The sequence below is a fragment of the Hemiscyllium ocellatum genome, chromosome 4, assembly GCF_020745735.1.
Source record: "Hemiscyllium ocellatum isolate sHemOce1 chromosome 4, sHemOce1.pat.X.cur, whole genome shotgun sequence".
Classification (NCBI taxonomy): domain Eukaryota; kingdom Metazoa; phylum Chordata; class Chondrichthyes; order Orectolobiformes; family Hemiscylliidae; genus Hemiscyllium; species Hemiscyllium ocellatum.
Genome location: NC_083404.1, coordinates 57,033,651 through 57,057,021, shown reverse-complemented (window position 1 = coordinate 57,057,021; position 23,371 = coordinate 57,033,651). Strand labels below are relative to the sequence as shown.

The following is a 23,371-nucleotide window of genomic DNA, read 5'->3' as shown; positions in this document are numbered from 1 at the left end:
GATACCACTAAAGTTGACAAGTAGCCATTACTTCTTCTGGTTTGAACATGTTCAGTGACTCTTTAACAGGTGATTCATCCAACACAATTGTCACAGGTTCCATGTAAAAGTTAGTTCTTTTATAATGCAATGGTTGTGTCCTTGTGCAACTCCATGTTATTAGAAAAATCGCACTTTAGAAACAGCACTTAAAGTGTTGGCGATGTAATCACGTTACAGCCAACACATTTTAAAAGTTCACACTTTAGAAACAGCGTCCCCAGTTCGTCAATCATGTTACAATGAATTTGTGTTAATGAAATAGCAGAACAACCTGTACAGAGTGATCATCCCCACTCTCTCATCAAACATTAGCAACAGATCATTGCCCCTTAAAACCCCAATTGACATAGTTGCCTGAATGAACAGGAAGTTGCAATATCCCACTTCATAATTCATCTTCAAATGCAACTAAGCCATCCCCAATTGTTTCTCTGAATTCCATTTTTATTCAGCACAGGTACATCTCCCGCATTTCTCCCCACACTTGAGGTCTGATTGCCCATCTGCCAAACTCTGGAATAATTTATAAATCAGCTATTAGATAAAACAAATTCTTCTCAATCATGAGTATTTTTAAAATAAACATTCCTTCCGACAATTCAAGCCTCTAAAACAGACCTAATCTTGCTGCATCTTGGTCATGCCCGCTATCTTTTTGTCCCCAGTGCATAAATTGCGAGTTAGTTATCCAACCCTCACACACAAAACTTCATCTACATAGACTTCAGCAGCCGCTTTGTGAGCAACAGAATAAGGCCTGGTACTTTTCACTAAAAAATTGTAACATGTCCCTACATACTGGCACATCTTACCCCTTCACCGTGCCCATCTGCTAATGCAAAATTTGTTTTGACGTGACAAGCAGAGGTGTTCTGTGGAAAGAATGGTGTATTGCTGTTCCATCACTGTTGCTGGGTGAAAATCCTGGAAATAACCCCGCCCCTCACCCTGGCATTGTGGGTCTGCCTACAGCACCTGTCTGCAGCTGTTCAAGAAGGCAGCTCACTACCATCCCCTCAAGAGCAATGAGAAATGGACAACACAGCCTGGCCCAACCACCAATGCCCATATCTTGTGAATGGATTAAACGAACATAACTGAGCTGCATTTCTGGTCCCGAGTTCTAAATACCCTCCTCTCTGCAGAGCAAAGAAAAATAAATGCATTTTGACAGAGATTTCTCTTCTTCCTTAGGTTCCTTCATCAAGTCTACAGCATGGAAATAGACTATCCCATCAACCAGTTCACACTGACCATGATTCAAACTAGTCTGGTCCCACATGTCTGCACTTGGCCCATTTCACTCCAAACCTTTCCTATTTATGAACTTATCCAGATGTCTTTTAAACATTGTAATTGTAACTGCATCCACCAATCCTCTAGCAGTTCACTCCACACATGCCCCACTCTGTGTAAAAGGTTGTCCATCATGATTTTTAAAAAAAAATCTTTCTCCTCTCAGTTTAAAGGTATGCCCCCTAGTTTTGAACTCCCCCACCATAGGAAAAGACCCTTGTCATTCACCTTATCTATACCCCTTATGATTTTATAAACCTCAAAAAATAATTCACCTCTCAACCTCCTATGCTCCAGTGAAAAATGTCCTTGTCTTTCCAGTTTATTTTTATGTATCAAACCCTCTATTCCTGGCTACATCCTGGTCAATCTTTTCTGAACCCTCTCCAATTTAACAATATCCTTCCTATAATTGAGTGATTAGAACTGCACAAACTACTCCAGAAGAGGCCTCAGCAATGTACAACCTCAACATAACATCCCAACTCCTATACTCTTAACTAATTTCTTTCCCTGGCCCTGTTCAGCCCCATACTGCCTTGGATCTCGATGCCCCTTGTATAATGCATTGGTGGGGTGTCCACCAGGAGCAACAAAAACAATGAGAGGGGCAATTCCAAACTGGAGTTATTCAGTCTGGAAAAAACAGGTTCACCATTGGCTCCAGATTGTTCTAGATAGACCAGTGCTGCCGAGTTTACCATCGTATGTTACAGATAGAGGTGCTGCACTAACCCTTCACATTAATAAAATATTTGGTAAAATGGAGACGTAAACAGTATTTTCATGTGTGATAGAAAATTTATTGCCTTGAGTATTTAACAAATATGTAAACGAAGTTTATGAAAGAAAAATTCTTGTAGTCAAATTATAGAAAAAGGTGCACCATTAAGTAAATACTCTTAAAGTGAGCAATAATTAAGCTCGCGGGCTCTTAACTCTGATCGATAAAAAGAATTGTACAGTTAACTGAATGAGATGTTGTCCTCACAGAGGGGACATTCCATTCAAAACACTGCCACTGTAAATGGAAAGATAAGACAGACAACTAAATTCTGTAAGGCAGAATACAGGAAAATACTGATGCATTATATATAGACATTTGCAATGTAGTCTGCAAACTGTGAACGGAGGAGTTAAATGTGCTGTTTCTCCACATACAGGTTCAGTAACAAAATTCCTGAACAACAGTTAATGTTGATGGTTTGAAATAAATAATACCACAAGTGCGTACAAATATCTAAATGTGTACAGTGGTAAGATTTATTATAAAGTCTAGCAATAGCCTCACCCAGTTTCTGAAGAGATCCTATGACAAACTTCAACCTTTGCACCAAGAGGAAGAGTTACAAAAATTTAATTTTGTTTTTGTAAATTTAGCAGTCCCATTCAAATAGAAAAAAAGCATAAAAATAACCATATTCATCTTTATAAGCCAAATAGATGCATACATCTGCTGGAAAATCTTTATGCTCCATCTCACCATTTCTGAAATGAGACATGAGTTGAAATTTGTATGGGGCATTTGCAGAAAGCTGGTGGCATTGTTTCAGCATTTTATAGGCCCCATCCAATACCTGCCTCCCAAATACTAGCATCGTGTATAACATGCCAGCTCTTTACTACTCCTTATCCCCTTTGATTGTGGACACGTTATCACACTGGTACAGTAAGCAGTTAATGCTACTGTCCACTCACATACTCTGCTCACTGACACCTCAGACAAGCTTCTGTCCATTTCACCGGACTGCTGCTCTTTGCAATCGAGGAGACAGGCAGAGAGAGAGAGAGAAAGAGCGAGCGAGAGAACGCGCGCGCTCTTGGACATCTCACCCCAGTTGATAGGCTCGTAAGCAGAGAACCCTCTCCATACTTCCAAATTCTCACAACTGTGCTGTCGCACAAACTAAAACAAACACTGATTTCTCTGGGTGCAGCTAGTCACTGGTTCCTGATTGTGTAACATACCGTCCATGCTAGTTCCCTGTACAGCCGTGACCTCTGTTCAGCACATTCTGCTCATGGTTGTACATAAGTCATTAATAGTACATATAATCTTGCCATTCTTGTGTTCCCTTCAAGATTTTGCAGACATGAATTACTCTTCCAACGAAGGAAGTGTTTGTTTTTGGGTTGGTCAACATAACGTAATCAGTGAGGCTGCACAGTTTCGGGAGCAGGGACTGGTGAGGCACTGTCACCCAGTTTGCTCACTTCCATCTTCCAGTTTGGAAGCTTCTTAGCAGAAAGATGCCGGCGGGCGTGTTTAGTCAGATGATCACTCCTCATAAAGCGACGCTCACACATCGGACACACAAACTTCTTCTCGCCTGTGTGGGTCCTGCGATGCCGCGATAACTCATCAGAGCGAGCAAACCTCCTGTCACAGTCTTCCCAATTACAACTGAAGGGTTTTTCACCTGGATTGGGACACAGCAATAAATCCATTATGATTTTTCTTTGAAAGAAGCACAGATATGCATGGTTTGTGTTAGCCAAGTGAGGACTTATTATTCAAAAATGCATTCAAGGTATTTATGTCCCAACTGAATCAAAATGTCAGTTTCACCCTTCAAATACAGATGGCAGTGAGATTGTGTATTATTAACTCAGGTCTAGTTAGGAGTAACCCATAATTGTCAGATTTCAAGATGAATTAGTCGATGTAACCAAAAAAAATTAATACACTTATTCCAAATGCACTGATAAAAGTGCAAAAACAGCAGCTAACATATCCCATTCCCCCCAGCTAAGGAGCACAAAGCTTCCCCAGTGTAACTGGTATGTGAATTAGAGGAACAATAAGCTGCATGCTTTTATGCATTTCTCAGTGCCCACATTGTACAAGCAGAGTCTTGGAAACTCAATAAACCCGAATTTAACTTTCAAGTTAAGAAAACCTAACTACAAGGAGTCCCGACACACAAATACTGTACCTGTATGAGTCCTCATGTGTGCCTTCAGATGAGAGCTTTTAAAGTAGGTTTTTCCACAGCCTGGGTGATCACAGATATGACTCCGGTGTCGAGAAACATCAACCTGAGCAACAATCGTCTGGACAGGTGGCATGATGCCAGGGGCTGGTGCAATAGGAGAAAGCTTGGTGCCATTCAGACTACTGACTGGTGGCTTTGTATACTTGACAGCAGGCCGTGGCACCACAAACATTAGGGCACCTTTGGAAATTGGCGCTCCCATGAAGACAACAGGTGGGCTTACAGTTGGATGCTTTGTGGCAGGGCTGACAGGTAGCATTTGGCAGATGATGGGCATTGAGGGCATACTGGAAGAAACTGATGATGACACCAACATTGAAGCTTGCCGATTCTGAGTGATGACACGAGTCTGGGTACTTGAAAATAGAGTTTGCCCCAACAATGGAGTGCAATTTACAGTCCGTGGTAAATGTTGGCTTTCATTTTTCTCCACTGTTGGCCATCTGTTGGTTTCAAGTACTGGTTGTGTTGAAGCACTTAGTTCGTGTGACACACAATTGTTCAATCCATTGCTATTACTTTCCAATCTTTTCTCTTCAACTGTGCCCACGGGGAGTGAGCTGTATTTTGATTTTTGATCAGCAGAGCTCTGGGTCACCCTAACTGGACAAGGATGATTAGTGCAAGCTAAAACATCGGCAGTGTGACGTATCACACTCGTAGCTTGGGACCGTGGTTTTGTAGATACAGCTACGGTTTTTGCACTGTGAGAAATCATTGGCATTGCTGCTTCAGTGACCCTGCTGATTTGTCTGGATAAAGGGAGCTCCACTTTAGACAATACAGTAGAAGGGACTGGCATTGCAGGATGAACGATTTGAGATGCTTCAAAGTTAGGTGGACTGTATGGTGGGGTTAGACACTAGAATAGGAAAAGAGAAATGTTAGGATGCTTTCATTCTCCAGAACAAATTGAAAACCTGCTATGAAGGATAAAATGAATATTAAAAAAAAACAGAACATGAGCTTTCAATGCAGCACAGTAGGAATTCTACATGGCTAGCATGCCTCCTTTCAGACAAATTATTAACAAGCAGCTGGCCCATTTGTACAGGTGGACATTAAAGATTCACAGTGCTATTGAAGGAAGAGCTGTTGACATGTCCTGGTCTCCCATCTAAAATGCATGTCACACCAATGTAACAAAAACACATTAATTGGATAATTTTAGTGGGACCTTGCTATGCCTAATATTTCTGTTTCCCTACACAGTGATTGTACCCAAGAGCATATCATTGTTTGTGGAACTTCCTCAAAATTCTCTTTCATCAATTGGCAGTCTTTCAGGCCCTTGCATTGTCTTTGTCCTTTGTCAAGGGGCATGCTGACCATTGGTGGGTTGCAGTTCTTCAGGGGCAAGTTGCCTTCTGACACCTTTGTCAAGTAGCAACTTCCTCCAACTGGCTGAAATGGTTTTACTGAACCGCAAAGACCCCATGGTCAGGCCTGATCCTGTAGTACCCACTTGCAGAGTTTAGTGCACATTCTGGTTGATTACCCACTGCCCCTGCATTGGGACATAGAGGACAATGTTTAACCTAAACCTGCCACAGTCTTGGTCAAAATCAGGCAAAGTACCACAGATGAAGCTTGCCTGGGTCCTCTCTAAGTTTGAATGCTTACTCCATTACATACTGTATCTACTCAGTGAGGCATTGGGGGAAGGTCATTCTTCACTGTCTCCAGTTAAAAGTTGCCTTCATTGTCTAATCCTTAACACTTTTGATAGATACTCACAAACAGAGGAAATGTGTGGTAATCTCTAGAACTGGGCAGTAAATTATCTTCAGCTTCCTCAGAGACATCGGACGCTGGTGTCAGTGGTCTCAGCTCAGTATAACATTTGGAATCGTATTTCCAGTTGCAGCTCATGGACATCAGAGCTTCAACAGCTTCAATGTCACCATGTTGTGTTCTTCTGTCACAGGAGCGCTCATTGACCTCAAAATGTGTTGGACCTGTCTCCATTATTTCCACCTGTTGAGAAAAACAAAAGAATTCAAGAAATTTGGCTAGCTATAAATGATAGTCTGACCTATCAAACTATGTTCTTCCTCTCCTCAACACCAGTAATGCAAGTAAGTTACTAAAAAATGTCAAGATTTTACCGATTTGCCAAGCGTTAGTATGGTGGCTCCTCCTCTCAACCCATCAGAAAATCTTAGAGAGGAAAGCTGCACTATCACCCGGTTCATTTCTATGCTTTGCTAGACTGATTTTTTTTCTATATAAATGTATTTTTTTTTAAAAAGTGTTAGTCATTTCCCATCAACAATTTCAAAAATGTAACAAATTTCATTTCTTCTTCCCTATTATTGAAATGGAATAAAATAGTGTCCTGATCCAACCATCAAATCTCATACATTATGCATTATCATTCACCTGTCTTGACCTTATTCCTATTGAATTTCCTCTGGATTTAAATTGCTCCTCACTCAAGTGCTACCTGTGTACTTCCACCTCATCCAATGTTCTGCTTCCCTTTACTTGGCCATACGGAGTTTGATTCCCATCACCCCTTTCTCTGTCCTCAATCAGTTCCAGTGTACTGAACTTAAAGTCCCTGTTTACATATTCATGCAATTCATGTGAAATGTGTCCTTCATCGTCTTGTCCCAGTGTGCTTATGCCTTTTCTGGGCATGGTCTCCTCATTCTACTGCCACTCAAAGTCTTCTCGTTATTCATCCCTGCCTCTGCAACTTTCTGTTCTCACCTCAATAAACTTGCCAAAGGAAAAGTCTACTTGAATATGCTCTTGGGCATTTCTTAATCCTTCTCTTGTTGGTTTGTGTATTTTGCCTCTGTTCTCTAAATATTTCTGTGTTTATACAACTATTCTACTGGAAAACTAACACTTGTCAGTGAAATACATAAAGGATCTTCTTGTCTGTTACCCAGAGTTCAAACCGCATCCAGTACCATCAGGATCATTGTCAAAGCTCAGTTCACTTGTCGGTCACCCTGACAATAAACTTTCCTGCCACAACATCCTAGTTGCCTAACGCAGAACGTGAATAATACTGAATAAAAACAGACATGCAGTCAAAGATTTTCATCTTGTACTCATTACAACAATGCATATTCACTTCCAGTGCCAATGTGATATCCAGATACACAGGCCATACAAGCCAAATTGCTGATCATATTGTTAACCAGGATATGTCCTAGCTTGTTCACAACTGGCAGAGTACAGACAGTCATGAAGCTACCTGACTGTCTGTACTCTGCCATTTGTGAACAAGCTAGGACATATCCTGGTTAAGACTCTGATTGTAATGTCCAATGTTGAGTGCAAATCTGCAATTAAACAGCACTTGCTGAACAATGCTAAATATTATAGCACAGATGGCCGAAGAGCTTGTTCGTGTGCTGTAGTGTTCTACATTCTATGCACACTGACAATCAATTTAAGATGATCAGACAGGCTTGCAATGTGGCTCATTTACACTTAAGAGTAATATATATTGACAGACAAGGACTTCTCCTCTGCAGGGAGAAAAACAATAACTTGTAGAAGTATTTTCTCATTTTTTGGATTAATCAGAAAGGTGGCAGCAATATTCCCTGGTGAATTCTCCATGGCAACACCTCAACTAAAACAAAAATCTTCAACAGCGTGATTTTTTTCTCCCGCAAACAAGAATCCAATTTATTCATTTATTATTGGGCGACTTTCATAGTTCAAATAGACATGGTCAACATGCAAAGTTTTTGAATTCTGGAAAGATGTAAAAGCGTGCAATTGCCATAATACTATTTCAAATCAAAATGATTTTTCAGCTCAATGACTGCGCAAAATGAGTAGAGACCAAGTACTTTCAAGTAATCTGGCCTTAGAAGAAGATGAGGAATAATAAGACCAAAGTGTGCAGAAGTAATCAAGTCCTCATTTTAAAGATCACACACTGTCATTTTTGGATAGTTTAAATTATTTATGTCTTGATACTGAAATTTGCAGCAACTTGGGAGAAACATTCACTTGGAGCTTAGCAGTTTTTCCTGTTGCATACGTGGAGGATTGAGAATAGAGGGCAGCAGGGTTTTCCTCAGGATCACTGACAGCAGGATTTGATTACATTATGACAAATTTTGTGGACATAAAATCAGACAAAAGACTGACAAAATGTGACATCAGAACAACAGGAAATGCATGCTGATGCAAGGATATACAGTGACTATGTTAATGATATATTAGATAACAGCTGGAGTGCCTGATTTCCAGTGTAAGCCAGTGAATACATTTCATTTTGAAATTCAATTCAAACAAAACAGTGTGCAAACTGGCAAACCCACAAATATGGAACTTACTTCAAAAGTTACACTCCCTTATTTCCATTAGCACTCAAAACACAAACTAAAATGAAAATGTTTTGCTTAAAAAGTAGCTCAATGACAATTTTGAGTTTGATATTTTAGGTACTGTGCACATTCCATGGAGAAGCCAAACAATTTTTAAAATTTAAAAACAATTCAAGTTATTCATAGCTTCATCTTTAAATTTCAAGATGATGGGATTGCTTTCTCTAAATTTAGAAGCTTTGCTCAGTTGAAAGCTAGTGAGCAGTAATCAATACATAAAATCAATTGGTTGCCCATGCAGGGCTCAGCTTGCCCCAATTCACCAATGACTATTCTCCTAGCAGTGCCCCTGACTAAGCTGCTTTTGCTCTGCAGATTTGGCACATTTCTGGGATGGCTCCCTCCGAGGCTTAACATGAAAAGAAAAACAAGTCCAATTCTTCAATTCAATTAGTATGTTGCTGACTCATGAAATTTCTCTTTAAACTAAAAGTCCCTGAAGCAAGAATCCTATGGCAGGAAGTGACTAGTTTAATTTTTGAAGGTAGTACTGGGGGCAGCTCCTGACAAGCCCAAACAACACACAAAGTAACTAATAGTCTGATGTCAGAAAAACCCCTGAAATCTCAAGTTTAGTGAAAGGATACAGGCTTAAACAAAATATTTTATGTTTGGGAAAAAAAAAATCCCAGTTCCCCTTCCTTTTCACCTCACAGTCTGCCAATACCAATTAGAAAGTCCCAAAAAGCAATTTAGCAATGATTCAAATGCCAATAACCCTGTTCTCAGCTCAGTGCAGGGGGGCACCCATCTGCTATTTTAAAACAAAAATCACAACTGAGATAAGAGAAAATGACGAGGCTAAAAGCCACAAGTAGGAAGAACACCACTACTTGTGTAGTTACAAGTGTGGTTAGGCTTTCCTATTACTGGGTTGTTTAGCAACAGTTCACAACCATTCTATTGCATAACCAGGAAAGGGAAAAATACTCTTTAAAAAAAGTACTTCTCGACCCAAACACAAACAACTCAATGAGCAACAACAACTTCCCACAACATTGGAACAATTGGAAGTATGCAATTCACAACAATTCTTGTAGCAACTACACACTTTCAGTCAATAAATAAGGAGTTGAACCATAGAAGATTAAACAACATGGGAGGAGCAAATGCTGCAGAAGGTTATACAAAGCGAAGCGAAAGAGAACTGAAAATGAACAGACGTATTTTTACATCTATTTGCTGGGAAACCAAAAGCCAATGTAGATTGATGAAAGGAGGAGTGGGATGATGGACTTTTTTTTATGGGTAACATTTATGGCTAACAGTAGCTTACAGGTAATGTCACTAGATTAAGAATCCAAAGGATAGGCCCTGGGCATGAGGATGAGGATAAGGATGAGAACTGGTGGAATTTGTGTTCAATAAGATCAAGAATTGAAAGCTGGTTACAGTAATGGTAACCATGGTAGCCATCATCAATTGTATAAATCTAACTCATTAGCGTCATTTAGGAAAGGAAATCTGTCATCCTTACCCAGTCTGGCCTACCCGTGAGTACAGACACAGAGCAACATGGTTGACCCTAACTGCCCTCCAAATGGCCTCAGAAACCATTCAGGTCAAGGAATGATCAAGGATGTGCACCAAATGCTACCCCGACAATGGCACCCATGACCCTTGAAAAGGGGAGAATAAAATACAGTGCACAGAGAGAAAGGATAGGATGAGTTTCAGACCAGTTGGTAGTTTATGAATGAGCAAGGTACATATTGAGGATAATTGCTTTAGAGGTCAGGGAAAGTATGGATATGGGTTTCAAGAACAGGAGGATTGAGGCAAGAGCAGTTTGAAGATGTAGAAATAAGGGATGTTGGTGGTGAATAATATGTGAGGTTTGAAGATCAGCTGTAGATTAAATATGATATCAATGCTCTCCATGCTCTGATTGAGAATAGCTGAGGAAGAGAATAAGTCAGTGACAAGGAGCCTGTTTCTATGACAATGGCTTAAAGCAATGATCAGTCCTCCCTTTGACCAGCTGGAGGAAACTGTGACTCATGCAGGAGCCAATATCAGACAGAAACTCAGCACAGAGTTGATACAAGGCTGAAATACGTGACAAGAAAGTAGTCATTGGGATGCATTATAGAAACTGAATGTTACCTGTGAATGATGTAAGAGGACAGGATTGGAGGAAGAGCAGGGCCAAGGATGGATTCTTAGGTGAGTCTAGAGTGATAGGGATCATACAGAAATAAAAATCACTATTTTGAGTAGATAGGAATAATACCACATAACAGCAGCTTAATGGAACCTGGCCAACTGTGTCAAATACACAGATCAATCAGTACAGGGAGGAATAAATCATCACACAGTCCGTGACAGAATAAGAAGTTTTCATTACATATTTAAATTACTAAACATTTAAATGTGATGATTTTAAACTTTTTTTACATGAAAAACTGATGGGTTCTTGTTTGGATGTCTAGTTCCTGTGACCCTATATAATTCATAAAATCTTTCCTATATAGTACATTAAATAATCAACAGAACTAAAAGAAAAATACAACACTCATAATCTGAAGTGAAAACAATAAGTTCTGGAGAAATCAGCAGGTCTGATAGCATCTGTAGAGAGCAGAACAGTTAACGTTTTGGATCCAGTATAAGCATTCTCCCATATGCCAAGTTTGCCCAGCATTTTTTGCTTTTAGGAGCTGAATAATGTCTGTCACACACAAATTGGCTATTGCTTAGTTTAGAACATAATAAGCATCTACTGGAGTTTCACTCCCATAGCCTCTTGTATACTGGGCGACCTTAAATGTTACCTCTGCACATTAAGTTAGGGTGATTTTGATTGGCGTTGAGGGTATTTCTCAGACATTACCAGAGGTGTGTGACATAGTTAGATTCCTCGTAGAAAAATGCAATCGTGGGTCTGATGGGAAACGTGCCCCCCGACACACCCCACACACTGTCCTTTCGCTCGCTGCACTCTGAGGTGCAACCCCGCCTAGCAGTGAGTGGATTGGAGCAGATTCTCCCCATGTGAAGGCTGCATGCTGAGCCGCTGCGCGAACTTGAACCAGTCACCGCAGCGACCTTTCCCCCAGTTTCCAAACAAGCTCCAGCGCATACACACACACTCTCTCTCTCCCCCACCCCAGCAAACAGGCAGAGGCTGTAGAAAACAGACACTCACATTGGAGCGAATGAACAAAAAGCAGAAACCAAGACAAAAAAAAAGGGACAAGTCGATAAACAGTAAACTTCCACCTTTCTACTTCTAATGGCATTCTGTAGCGAAAACAAAAACATGCTCAATCAACATTGAGGGTTGGCCGGGGGGAGAAAGGACGGATGAAATCTTAGTGATATTTCACAGACAGAAGAATACTCCCCCCTCAGAGGAGCAATTACTGACAATAAATTCGGTTCTGTGCTAAGAAATATAATATTGGCCCACCAAACTCAGATTATACAATATTTCCCTCAGCCAGTCACATAATAGGAATTTATTGTATTGGTTTAATTAATTCTGGGAAAGAGGAGGAGGTAAGTGGAAAGGCTTCAAGAAGAAATACAAACATTATTTTCAAAGTAAACAACGAAATCTACTGATGTACAGACGTTCATGTACATATCATGGACTAAGGAGAGGGAGGAACACTTTATTCTGTGAACTGCTGTCAAAACATAATACAATAAAACTAACAACTACTCACTCTTAGCTTTCAGCAACGAAACGCATATATTGAGTGCAGATACACAAAGGAAACGGAGCCCCGCTACACTGTAGCCACCCTGCAGTTATTGCTGCCAATTCACTCCAGCCCAGTCCCGCCCCTTGCTTCATTCAGGTGGGGAGTCCACCCGTGGGCGGTGCCGAGACCGAGCACCGACCAGTCAGGCACAAAGGTGTGCGCGACGCCGGCGAATGGGCGGCCGGGGGCTGCGTGATCAGCGGCTGGTGGCTGGCATGATGGAGTTCTGGCTGCAGCGTGGAGCCCCCGCCCAGGGAGCCCGCGCTCTGTCAGCAGGCGACACCGATTCCCCTGCAACATCCTGCCTTTTCCACAGTCACGCACTCATACTAACCGCACTCTGCATGACTCATCAGTCACGATGGAGCCGTGAAAGCAACAAACAATATATATTTCAAAAACTCAATTCTGGAGTCTAATGGCCATTTACAAGTCCAAGAACACCTGATCAAAATCTAACGTTATTTGCTACTATTATGTTCTCTTAAATGTATTTACTTTGATTCGGGAGAGTGAGACAACAAAATGTGAAGCTTCCTAACAGACTAACATTTAAAAACGTAGCTTTGCTGGGATTGGAAGTGGTCACGTAGGACGCTTCACAGTTTGGTATTGTATGGTAAAACATACCTCAGTAATTGTTAATCATGGTTTGCACATGCAGTGTTTATCTAATTCGGATAGCGACAATCACAATTAGGTGTTACAGGAGTAGGCATAGAAAGGTAAAAAAACAAATTGGGCAGGAATCAATTTTATGGAAAGAAACTGATTTGCATAGTGGGTTACCCACTGCAGTGCTTGCTATACATAACACTCAAAAGTCTAAAGGAAGGCTTGGGATTAGGGTTTTCCCACGGAGTTGCTAATATATGGAAATACCTCCAGTTTAAGAAATTAATATAATTAAAAATCTAGGTCATTCAAAAAGTGATTCAAAGTTAGCAACTGTAGATTTAGATGATTATAAAACTGAGCGAGACACACTCAATTTAACTAGTCTCCAAATATGAATGTCAATTTATGTTGACATTGTCTCAATGAGCACAATACTGTCTAATTTTTTTTCAATGATCTAAGACACTGAGCTTTGTGCTTCCAGCAAACTAAAACAAAACAAAAACTGGATTCTGGAGATCTGAAGCACAAAAAAACCAAAATTGCTGGAAAAAAATCAGCAGGTTTGGCAGCATCTGTGGAGAGAAAACAGAGTTAATGTTTCGAGTCCTGTGACCCTTCTGGACTATCCTTTCTGTTGAGACTGAAGGTAGTTAGGGCAGTGGCATGCTGTTCTTGCAGGATGTGGGAGATCAGGGAGATTTCCAGCATCCCTGGTGGATACAGCTGTGAAAAGTGCACCCAGCTGCAGTTCCTGACAGACCACATTAGTGAACTGGAGCTGGAGCTGGATGCACTTAGGATCATCCGTGATGCAGAGAACATCATTGATAAGAGCTATAGTGAAATGGTCACTCCTAAGGTACAGGCTGCAGGTAGCTGGATGACACCAGAAGAAGTAAGGGCGCAGTGCAGATAGTGCAGGGTTCCCCTCTAGTCATTCTCTTCAATAGCAGGTATATCACTTTGCATACTGTTAGTGGGGAATAACCTTTCAGGGCCGAGCAGCAGCAGTCAGGTCATTGGCTCTGTGACCGACTCTGAGACTCAAAGGGAATGAGTGCAGTCAGATGGAGCAATACTGATAGGAGACTTAAATGTAAGGGAGACAGACAGGAGATTCTGTGACCACAGCAGAGACACTGGAATGGTGTGTTGCCTCCTAGGTGTCAGGGTCAAGGATGTCTCTGAGTTGCTGCAGAATATTCTGAAGGGAGAGGGTGAACAACCAGAGATCATTGTGCATATCGGTGCAAATGATATAGGTAGACAAAGGGATGGGGTGCTGCAAAATGCATATAGGGAGTTAGATAAAAAGTTAAAATGCAGCTCCTCAAGGGTAGTGATCTCCGGATTACTCCCAGTTCCATGCACCAATGAGGATAGAAATAGAAAGATAGACCAGATGAATGTGTGGCTGAGGAACTAGTGTAGAGGGCCGAGGTTTCAGTTCTTGGATCACTGGAATCTCTTCTGAGGTAGAGGTGACCTGTATAAGAGGGATGGAGTGCAATTGACCCAGAGGGAGATCAATATCCTTGTGGGGATTTGCTGATGTTATCTGGTAGGATTTAAACCAGTTTTGTCAGGGCGGTGGTACTCTGAATAAGAGAGGAGCCATCAAGAAGTCAGGTGAAAACACATTTGCCATTGAGAGCAAGTTTACTATTCAGGGGCACAGTAAAGGGAGGGAAAGACTTCTGGTTAAAAATGCATTTATTTCAAGGCACAAGGCCTGATTGGCAAGGCAAATGAGCTCAGAGCATGGATTGGCTCTGGGGACTGGGATATTATAGCCATAACAGAAACATGGCTGAGAGAAGGGCAGGTCTGGCAGCTCAGTGTGCCAGGATATTGAAGATGCTGGTGTGTTAGAAGTACAAGTAAGGGAGGAGGGAGAGTTGCCCTTTTGATAAGGAAGGACATAACAACAGTGCTTAGAGAGAATATTCTTAAGAGATCATCAAATAAGGCCACATGGTTAGAACTTAGAAACAAAAAGGGGATGGTCACTCTGTTGGGATTGTATTATAGACCTCCACATAGGCAGTGGGTACTAGAAAAGCAGATGTGTCAAGATTGTAGATACCTGTAGGAATAATAGAGTAGCATTGACTGCAGATTTTAATTTCCACTGTATTGACTGGGCCACCCAGAGAGTAAAAGGCTGGGACGGGATGGAATTTGTCAAATGTGTCTAAGAAAGTTTCTTAAATCAATATGTAGAGTGCCCAGCTCAGGAGGGGCAGAAAAAGTGCAGATGCTGGAATCCAAAGTAAACAAGCCGGAGGCTGGAAAAATACAGCAAGCCAGGCAGCATCAGGAGGTGGAGAATTCAACAAGAAGGGTTACACCCGAAATGTTGACTTCTCCACCTCCTGATGCTGCCCTGGCTGGCTGTGTTCCATATAGGAGGGTGCAACACTGGACCTTCTCTTAGGAAACAAGGTTGAGCAAGTGACTGAAGTGTCAGTTGAAAAGCACTTGGGTCCAGTGGCCATAACTCTTTTGCTTTTAATGTATGGAAAAAGATAGGACTGGTCCAAAGGTTAAGGTGCTAAACTGGAGCAGGGCCAATTTTGGGACCATTAGGCTGGTTGTAGCAGAGGGCGATTGGATGAGTCTGTTTGAAGGAAAAGGAATGACTCGCAAATACGAGGCTTTTAAAAGTATGATATCAAGGATCCAGAGACAGTCCCTGTTAGGGCGAAGGAAAAGGCTGGCAGTTTTAGGGATTGCTGGCCGGTGAGGGATATTGAGGCTCTGGTCAGGAAAAAGAAGAAGGCATGCATTAGGTTTAAGCAATCGGACTCAAGTCAATCCCTAGATGATTATGAAAAGTGAAGGAACACACAAGAGGGAAATCAGAAGAGCAAAAAGAGGGTATGAGATGGATTTGGCAGGTAGGGTTAAAGACAATTCCAAGAGGTTCTATAGCTGTATTAAGTCCAAAAAAGTGGCTCGGGAGAGAATAGGTCCCCTTAAAGATCTATGTGTGAAGCCACAGCAGATGTGGGAGATTTTTAATGAATATTTCTCCTCAGTGTTTACTGAAGAGAGAATCATGGATGCTAAAGAAATAAGGGAAACAAGTGGAGATGTTTTGGATCACATATATATTACCAGCAAGAAGGTGTTTGCAGCTTAAAGCACATTAAAGGTGAATAAATCCCATGGACCTGATCAAGTCAATCTGCAGACATTGTGGGAGGTAAGGGAGGAAATTGCAGAGACCCTTGCAGAGATTTTTGCTTCATCTGTAGCCACTGGTGAAGTTCCAGAAGACTGGAGAGTGGATAATGTTGTCCTACTGTTTATGAAATGTAGCAAAGGTAAGCCAGAGAACTACAGGTCAGTGAGTCTGACACCAGTGGTAGGCAAGTTGTTGGAGAGGGTACTGAGGAACAGGATTAACCAACATTTGGATTGTTGGGGTCTGATTAGGGATAGTCAGCATTGATTTGTGCGTGGGAAGTCATGTCTGACAAATCTTTTAGAGTTTTTCGAAGAAGTAACTAAGAGGATAGATGAGGGTAGGGCAGTGAATGTTATCTATGAGGACTTCAGTAAGGCCTTTGACAAGGTCTTACACAGCTGCCTAATTTTGAAGGTTAGATCGCATGTGATCCAGGGAGAGCTAGCTAATTGGATTCAAAATTGGCTCAATGGTAGGAAGCAGAGGGTGATGGTTGAAGGTTGTTTCTTGGACTGGAGGCCTGTAACTAGTGATGTGCCGCAAGGGCCAGTGTTGGGACCTTTGTTTTTTTTTATTTACATAAATGCTCTGGATACAAAGCATGATTAGTAAATTTGCGACAATGCAAAATTAGGAGATATTGCTGATAGCGAGGAAGGTTATCAAAAATTACAGAGGGATCTTGATCAAATGGGAAAGTGGGCGGAGGATTGGCAAATGCAATTCAATACAGATAAGTATGAAGTATTGTACTTTGGAAAGTCAAAGCAAGGTAGGATTTATACAGTAAATGCTAAGTTCCTGAGGAGTGTTGTGGAACAGAGGATCCAAGGAGTACAAGTATATTGTTCATTGAAAGCAGCATCACAGGCAGACATGTAGCATGCTGGCATTGAGTACAAGAGTTAGAATATTATGTTCCAGCTATATAAGTCATTGGCGAGGCTGGACTTGGAGTATTGTGTACAGTTTTGGTCACCTTGTTTTAGGAAATACATAGTTAAACTGGAAAGAGTGCAAAGAGAATTTATGAGGAGGTAGCCAGAATTACTAGGCCTGAGTTATAGGGAGAGGTTAGCCAGGATAGGACTTTATTTGGAACATAGGAGAATGAAGAGTGAACTTATTGAGGTGTATAAAATTCTAATGGGCATAGATAAGATGAATGCATATTGCCATTTTCCCAGGGCTAGGGAATTGAAAACGAGAGTGCATAGATTTGAGATGAGAGGAGAAAGATTTAGGAAGGACCTGACGGGCGACTTCTTCACACAGTTAGTAGTGTGTAAATGGAATGGGTTGCTAGAGAAAGTGGTTGAGGAAGGTACAGTAACATTTAAAAAACATTTGGATATGTACATGGATGGGAAGGGTTTAGAGGAATATGGACCAAATGTGAGCAATTGGAACTAGCTGAGTGGGCGCCACCGTCAGCTTGGCAGAAATGGGTACTGCAGATGCTGGAGACTAGAGTCAAGATTACAGTGGTGCTGGAAAAGCACGGCAGGAATTCTTGATGAAGGACTTTTGCCCGAAACATCGATTGTCCTGCTCCTCGGATGCTGCCTGACCTGCTGTGCTTTTCCAGAACCACTCTGATCTTGACCATGGTCAGCATGGACCAGTTTGAACTGAAGGGCCTGTTTCCGTACTATATTATTCTATGACTATGACTCAAAATAGAGTCATAGAGATGTACAGCATGGAAACAGACCCTTCGGTCCAACTTGTCCATGCTGACCAGATATCCCAACTCAATATAGTCCCACTGGCCCATATCCTTCCAAACCCTTCCCATTCATATACCCATTCAGATGCCTTTTAAATGTTGCCATTGTACCAGCCTCCACCACTTCCTCTGGCAGCTCATTCCATACACAAACCACCCACTGAGTGAAAATGTTGCCTCTTAGGTCTCTTTTATATCTTTCCCTTCTCACCCTAAACCAATGCCCTCTAGTTTTGGACTCTCCCACCCAGGGAAACGACTTTGTCGAAAGGTCCTGCAAAGATTTGCTTTCCCAAACTGCAGCACCTCACATTTAGCTAAATTAAACTCCATCTGCCACCTCTCAGCCCATTGGCCCATCTGATCAAGATCCCGTTATAATCTGAGATAACCTTCTTCGCTGTCCACTACACCTTCAATTTTGGTGTCATCAGCAAACTTTCGAACGATCCTTGTGGCACTTCACTGGTCACAGACCTCCAGTCTGAAAAACAAGCCTCCACCACTTGAGTCTGTTCTGTATCCAAATGTTAACTCTGTTTTCTCTTCACAGATGCTGCCAAACTTGAGGGGTTTCTCCAGCAATTTCTGTTTTGGGTCACCACAGCTGATGAATAGCCAGCAAGACCAGGTAGAAATGTGAGTGTATGAGTGTAGACTGATAACTGAATCGGGCATTCTGTGATGCCTTTGAATTAATACCCAATGCATACTATTAATAGAGCAGGCAATGAGGATACCCTTAGGTCTTTTTATATCTTTCCCCTCTCACTCTAAACTTATGCCCTCTAGTTCTGGACTCCCCAAATCCAGGGAAAAGACTTTGCCTATTTATCGTATCCATGCCCCTCATCATTTTGTAAACCTCTATAAGGTCACTTCCCAGCCTCTGACGCTCCAGCCTCTTCAGCCTCTCCCTGTAGCTCAGATTCTCCAACCCTGGCAGCATCCTTGTAAATCTTTTCTGAATCCTCTCAAGTTTCACAACATTTTTCTGATAGGAGGGAGACCAGAATTTACACAGGATTCCAACAGTGGCCTAACCAATGTCCTGTACAGCCGCAATATGACATCCTAACTCCTGTACTCAATATTCTAATAAAAGAAAGCATACCAAACTCCTTCTTCACTAACCTATCTACCTGCGACTCCACTTTCAAGGAGCTATGAACTTGCACTCCAAGATCTCTTTGTTCAGCAACACTCCCTACGACCTTACCATTAAGTGTATAAGTCCTGCTAAGATTTGCTTTCCCAAAATGCAGCACCTCGCATTTATCTGAATTAAACTCCATCTGCCACTTTTCAGTCCATTGGCCCATCTGGTCAAGATCCTGTTGTAATCTGAGGTGACCCTCTTCGCTGTCCACTACACCTTCAATTTTGGTGTCATCTGCAAACTTACTAACTGTACCTTTTATGCTCGCATCCAAATCATTTATGTAAATGACAAAAAGTAGAGGGCTCAGCACCGATCTTTGTAGCACTCCACTGGTCATAGGCCTCCAGTTTGAAAAACAACCCTCCACCATCACCCTCTGTCTTCTACCTTTGAGCCAGTTCTGTATCCAAATGGCTAGTTCTCCCTGTATTCCATGAGATCTAAACTTGCTAACCAGTCTCCCATGGGGAATCTTGCTGAATGCCTTACTGCAGTCCATATTGATCACATTTATTGCTCTGCCCTCATCAATCTTCTTTGTTACTTCTTCAAAAAACTCAATCAAGTTTGTGAGACATGATTTCCCATGCACAAAGCCATGTTGACTATCCCAAATTAGTCCTTACCTTTCCAAATACATGTACATCCTGTTCCTCAGGATTCCCTCCAACAACTTGCCCAAGACTGAGGTCAGGCTCACCGGTCTATAGTTCCCTGGCTTTTCTTTACCGCCCTTCTTAAACAGTGGCACCACGTTTGCCAACCTCCAGTCTTCCGGCACCTCACCTGTGACTATAGATGATACAAATATCGCAGCAAGACGCCCAGCAATCACTTCTCCAGCTTCCCACAGAGTTCTCGGGTACACCTGATCAGGTCCTGGGGATTTATCTACTTTTAGCCGTTTCAAGACATCCAGCACTTCCTCCTCTGTAATATGGACATTTTGCAAGATGTCACCATCTATTTCCCTACAGTCTATATCTTCCATATTTTTTTCCACAGTAAATACTGATGCAAAATATTCATTTAATATCTCCCCCATTTCTGTGGCTCCACACAAAGGCCGCCTTACTGATCTTTGAGGGGCCCTATTCTCTCCCTAGTTACCCTTTTGTCCTTAATATATTTGTAAACACCCTTTGGATTCTCCTTAATTCTATTTGCCAAAGCTATCTCATGTCCCCGTTTTGACCTCCCGATTTCCCTCTTAAGTATACTCCTACTTCCTTTATACTCTTCTAAGGATTCACTCGATCTATCCTGTCTATACCTGACATATGCTTCCTTCTTTTTCTTAACTAAACCCTCAATTTCTTTAGTCATCCAGCATTCCCTATATCTACCAGCCTTCCCTTTCACCCTGGAAATATACTTTCTCTGGATTCTTGTTATCTCATTTCTGAAGGCTTCCCATTTTCCAGCTGTCCCTTTACCTGCAAACATCTGCCTCCAATCAGCTTTCGAAAGTTCTTGCCTAATACCATCAAAATTTGGTCTTTCTGCAATTTAGAACTTCAACTTTTAGATCTGGGGTCTATCCTTTTCCATCACTATTTTAAAATGAATAGAATTATGGTTGCTGGCCGCAAAGTGCTCCCCCACTGACACCTCAGTCACCTGCCCTGCCTTATTTCCCAAGAGTAGGTTAAGTTTTGCACCTTCTCTAGTAGGTACATCCACATACTGAATCAGAAAATTGTCTTGTACACACTTAAGAAATTCCCCTCCATCTAAGCCTTTAACACTATGGCAGTCAGTCGATGTTTGGAAAGTTAAAATCCCCTACCACAACTACCCTATTATTCTTACAGATAGCTGAGATCTCCTTATAAGTTTGTTTCTCAATTTCCCTCTGACTATTGGGGGGTCTTTAATACAATCCCAATAAGGTGATCATCCCTTTCTCATTTCTCAGTTCCACCCAAATGTATTTCTGGGAATATCCTCCCTCAGCACAGCTGTAATGCTATCCCTTACCAAAAATGCCATTCTCCCTTCTCTCTTGCCTCCCTTTCTATCCTTCCTGTATCATTTGTAACCTGAAACATTAAGCGGCCAGTCCTGCCCATCCCTGAGCCATGTTTCTGTAATTGCTATGATATCCCAGTCCCATGTTCCTAACCGTGCCCTGAGTTCATCTGCCTTCCCTGTTAGGCCCCTTGCATTGAAATAAATGCAGTTTAATTTATTAGTCCTACCTTGTCCCTGCCTGCCCTGACTGTTTGACTCAGTTCTGTTCTCAGCTGTACCTGTCTCAGATTGATCTCTTTCCTCACTATTTCCCTGGATCCCACCCCCACCCCACCTTACTAGTTTAAATCCTCCCAAGCAGTTCTCGCAAATTTCCCTGCCAGTATATTGGTCCCCTTCCAATTTAGGTGCAATCCGTCCTTCTTGTACAGGTCACCTCTGTCCCAAAAGAGATTCCAATGATCTAAAAATGTGAATCCTTCTCCCATACACCAGCTCCTCAGCCATGCATTCAGCTGCTCAATCTTCGTATTCCTGCCTCACTAGCTCGTAGCACTGGGAGTAATCCAGATATTACTACCCTTGAGGACCTCCTTTTTAAATTTCTGCTTAACTCTCTATAATCTCCCTTCAGAGTCTCAACCTTTTCCCTTCCAATGTTGTTGGTTCCAATGTGGACAATGACCTCCTGCTGACCCCTCTCCCCTGTGAGAACATTCTGCACCCTCTCTGAGACATCCTTGATCCTGGCACCAGGGAATCAACACACCATTCTGCTTTTTCTCTGCTGGCCACAGAAACGTCAGTCTGTATCTCGGACTACAGAATCCCCTAACACAATTGATCTCTTGGAAGCTGATGTATCCCTCGTTGCATTAGAGCCAGTCTCAATACCAGAAACTTGACTGTTCGTGCTACATTCCCCTGAGAATCCATCACCCCCTACATTTTCCAAAACAGCATACCTGTTTGAAATGGGTATATCCACAAAAGACTCCTGCCCTAGGTGCCGACCTCTCTCACCCTTCCTGGAGTTGTATGTGACTGTATCTGAGACTTTCCCTCCTTCCTATAACTGCCATCCATCACATACTGTTGCTGTTGCAAATTCCTCATCGCTTCTATCTATCTTTCCAACCAATCCACTCGATCTGATAAGATTCGCATCCAACAGCATTTATGGCAGATATAATCCGCAGTAACTCTTAAACTCTCTGTAAACTCCCACATCTGACAAGAAGCACATATCACTGCAAAGGTCATTTTTGCTCCTTCATAATCTACAGACCCAGAAAATAACACCGTCTTATTCCTCAACAAATACTGCCCCAGGTTAAATTAATAGCTATGGCTTATATTTTAAGTTTAATCAAGAGACCTATCTCCAAAAATATATAATCAAGATAGAATCCACTATACTCGCTACTGCAGCCTTTCTCTTGGACAGACTTAATACAACAAGTAACTTATCTGATTCTGTGCTGTGAACTTCGCCCAACAGTTGCTCCAAGATTAGTTGTGAATTTCACTGTTTGTTAATTTTCTCAGATGCACTCCGATGTCCAGCGACACGTAAATTCAAACAGCAAAGGCAGTAACTGTGCAGGTTCTCTCCTGGTTCATTTTCTTATTGACCTTTTAATTACAACTTGAATTTATTTTTAAAACACATTTTAATCTAGAAAATGACTTAGAATGTAAATTCTGAGCAATTCAATTCAGTCATTTTCTTGAAGGCCTAGGTAGATTATCTTCATCCATGAGGGACACCCTGGAATGTCACTTGATGTGTGTCAAGGAAGCATCAATGAGAAGGACTTCAAAGAGAGAATGGTGCTGCAAACTGAATTGTAATCTCCTATGAGTTATGTTGGCCTGTAAATATGATGGGAGAAATGACACCAGTCTGTGTGAAAATCGTAGAATCCCTACTGTGTGGAAACAGGCCATTTGGTCCATTGAATCCACACCAACTCTCCGAAGCACATCCCACCCAGACCCACTACCCCATCGCTGTTGCTTTATTTCCCAAAGCTAATCCACCTAGCCCGCACATCCCTGGACACTATGAGCAATTTAGTATGAGACATGTTTGTTTTTTGTTTTCAAAAATACACAATAAAAGGGGTTGGTAACTAATTTCAAACCTGGTCTAATGGGCAAAAGTATGTGATGTGAAGGTCACAGCTGAGAAAAACCCTAGTCATTCCTGTGCTGCAGGTTATAATAAAGCAATTATATCTCTCTCTTTGCTGAAAGCAAGAAAATATGTGAAACCTCAGTTGAA

At 41.7% G+C, this 23,371-nt stretch overlaps 1 protein-coding gene across 2 annotated transcripts; it reads right to left on the bottom strand.

Moving 5' to 3' along the window:
• Positions 1-2,147: 2,147 nt before the first annotated feature.
• Positions 2,148-12,639, bottom strand: LOC132815382 (Krueppel-like factor 10). Of its 2 annotated transcripts, XM_060824267.1 has the most exons (5): positions 12,367-12,639; positions 10,802-10,867; positions 6,072-6,311; positions 4,275-5,196; positions 2,148-3,758 (listed from the first exon to the last, which is right to left on the bottom strand). In XM_060824267.1, the coding sequence occupies exons 3-5, from the start codon at positions 6,300-6,302 to the stop codon at positions 3,490-3,492; spliced, it is 1,422 nt and encodes a 473-aa protein (XP_060680250.1). In that variant the 5' UTR covers positions 6,303-6,311; positions 10,802-10,867; positions 12,367-12,639; the 3' UTR covers positions 2,148-3,489. The 2 variants fall into 2 exon arrangements, with proteins under 2 accessions (XP_060680250.1, XP_060680249.1); XM_060824266.1 differs by lacking the exon at positions 10,802-10,867 and having other exon boundaries at positions 12,367-12,638.
• Between the last annotated feature and the right edge of the window lie 10,732 nt (positions 12,640-23,371).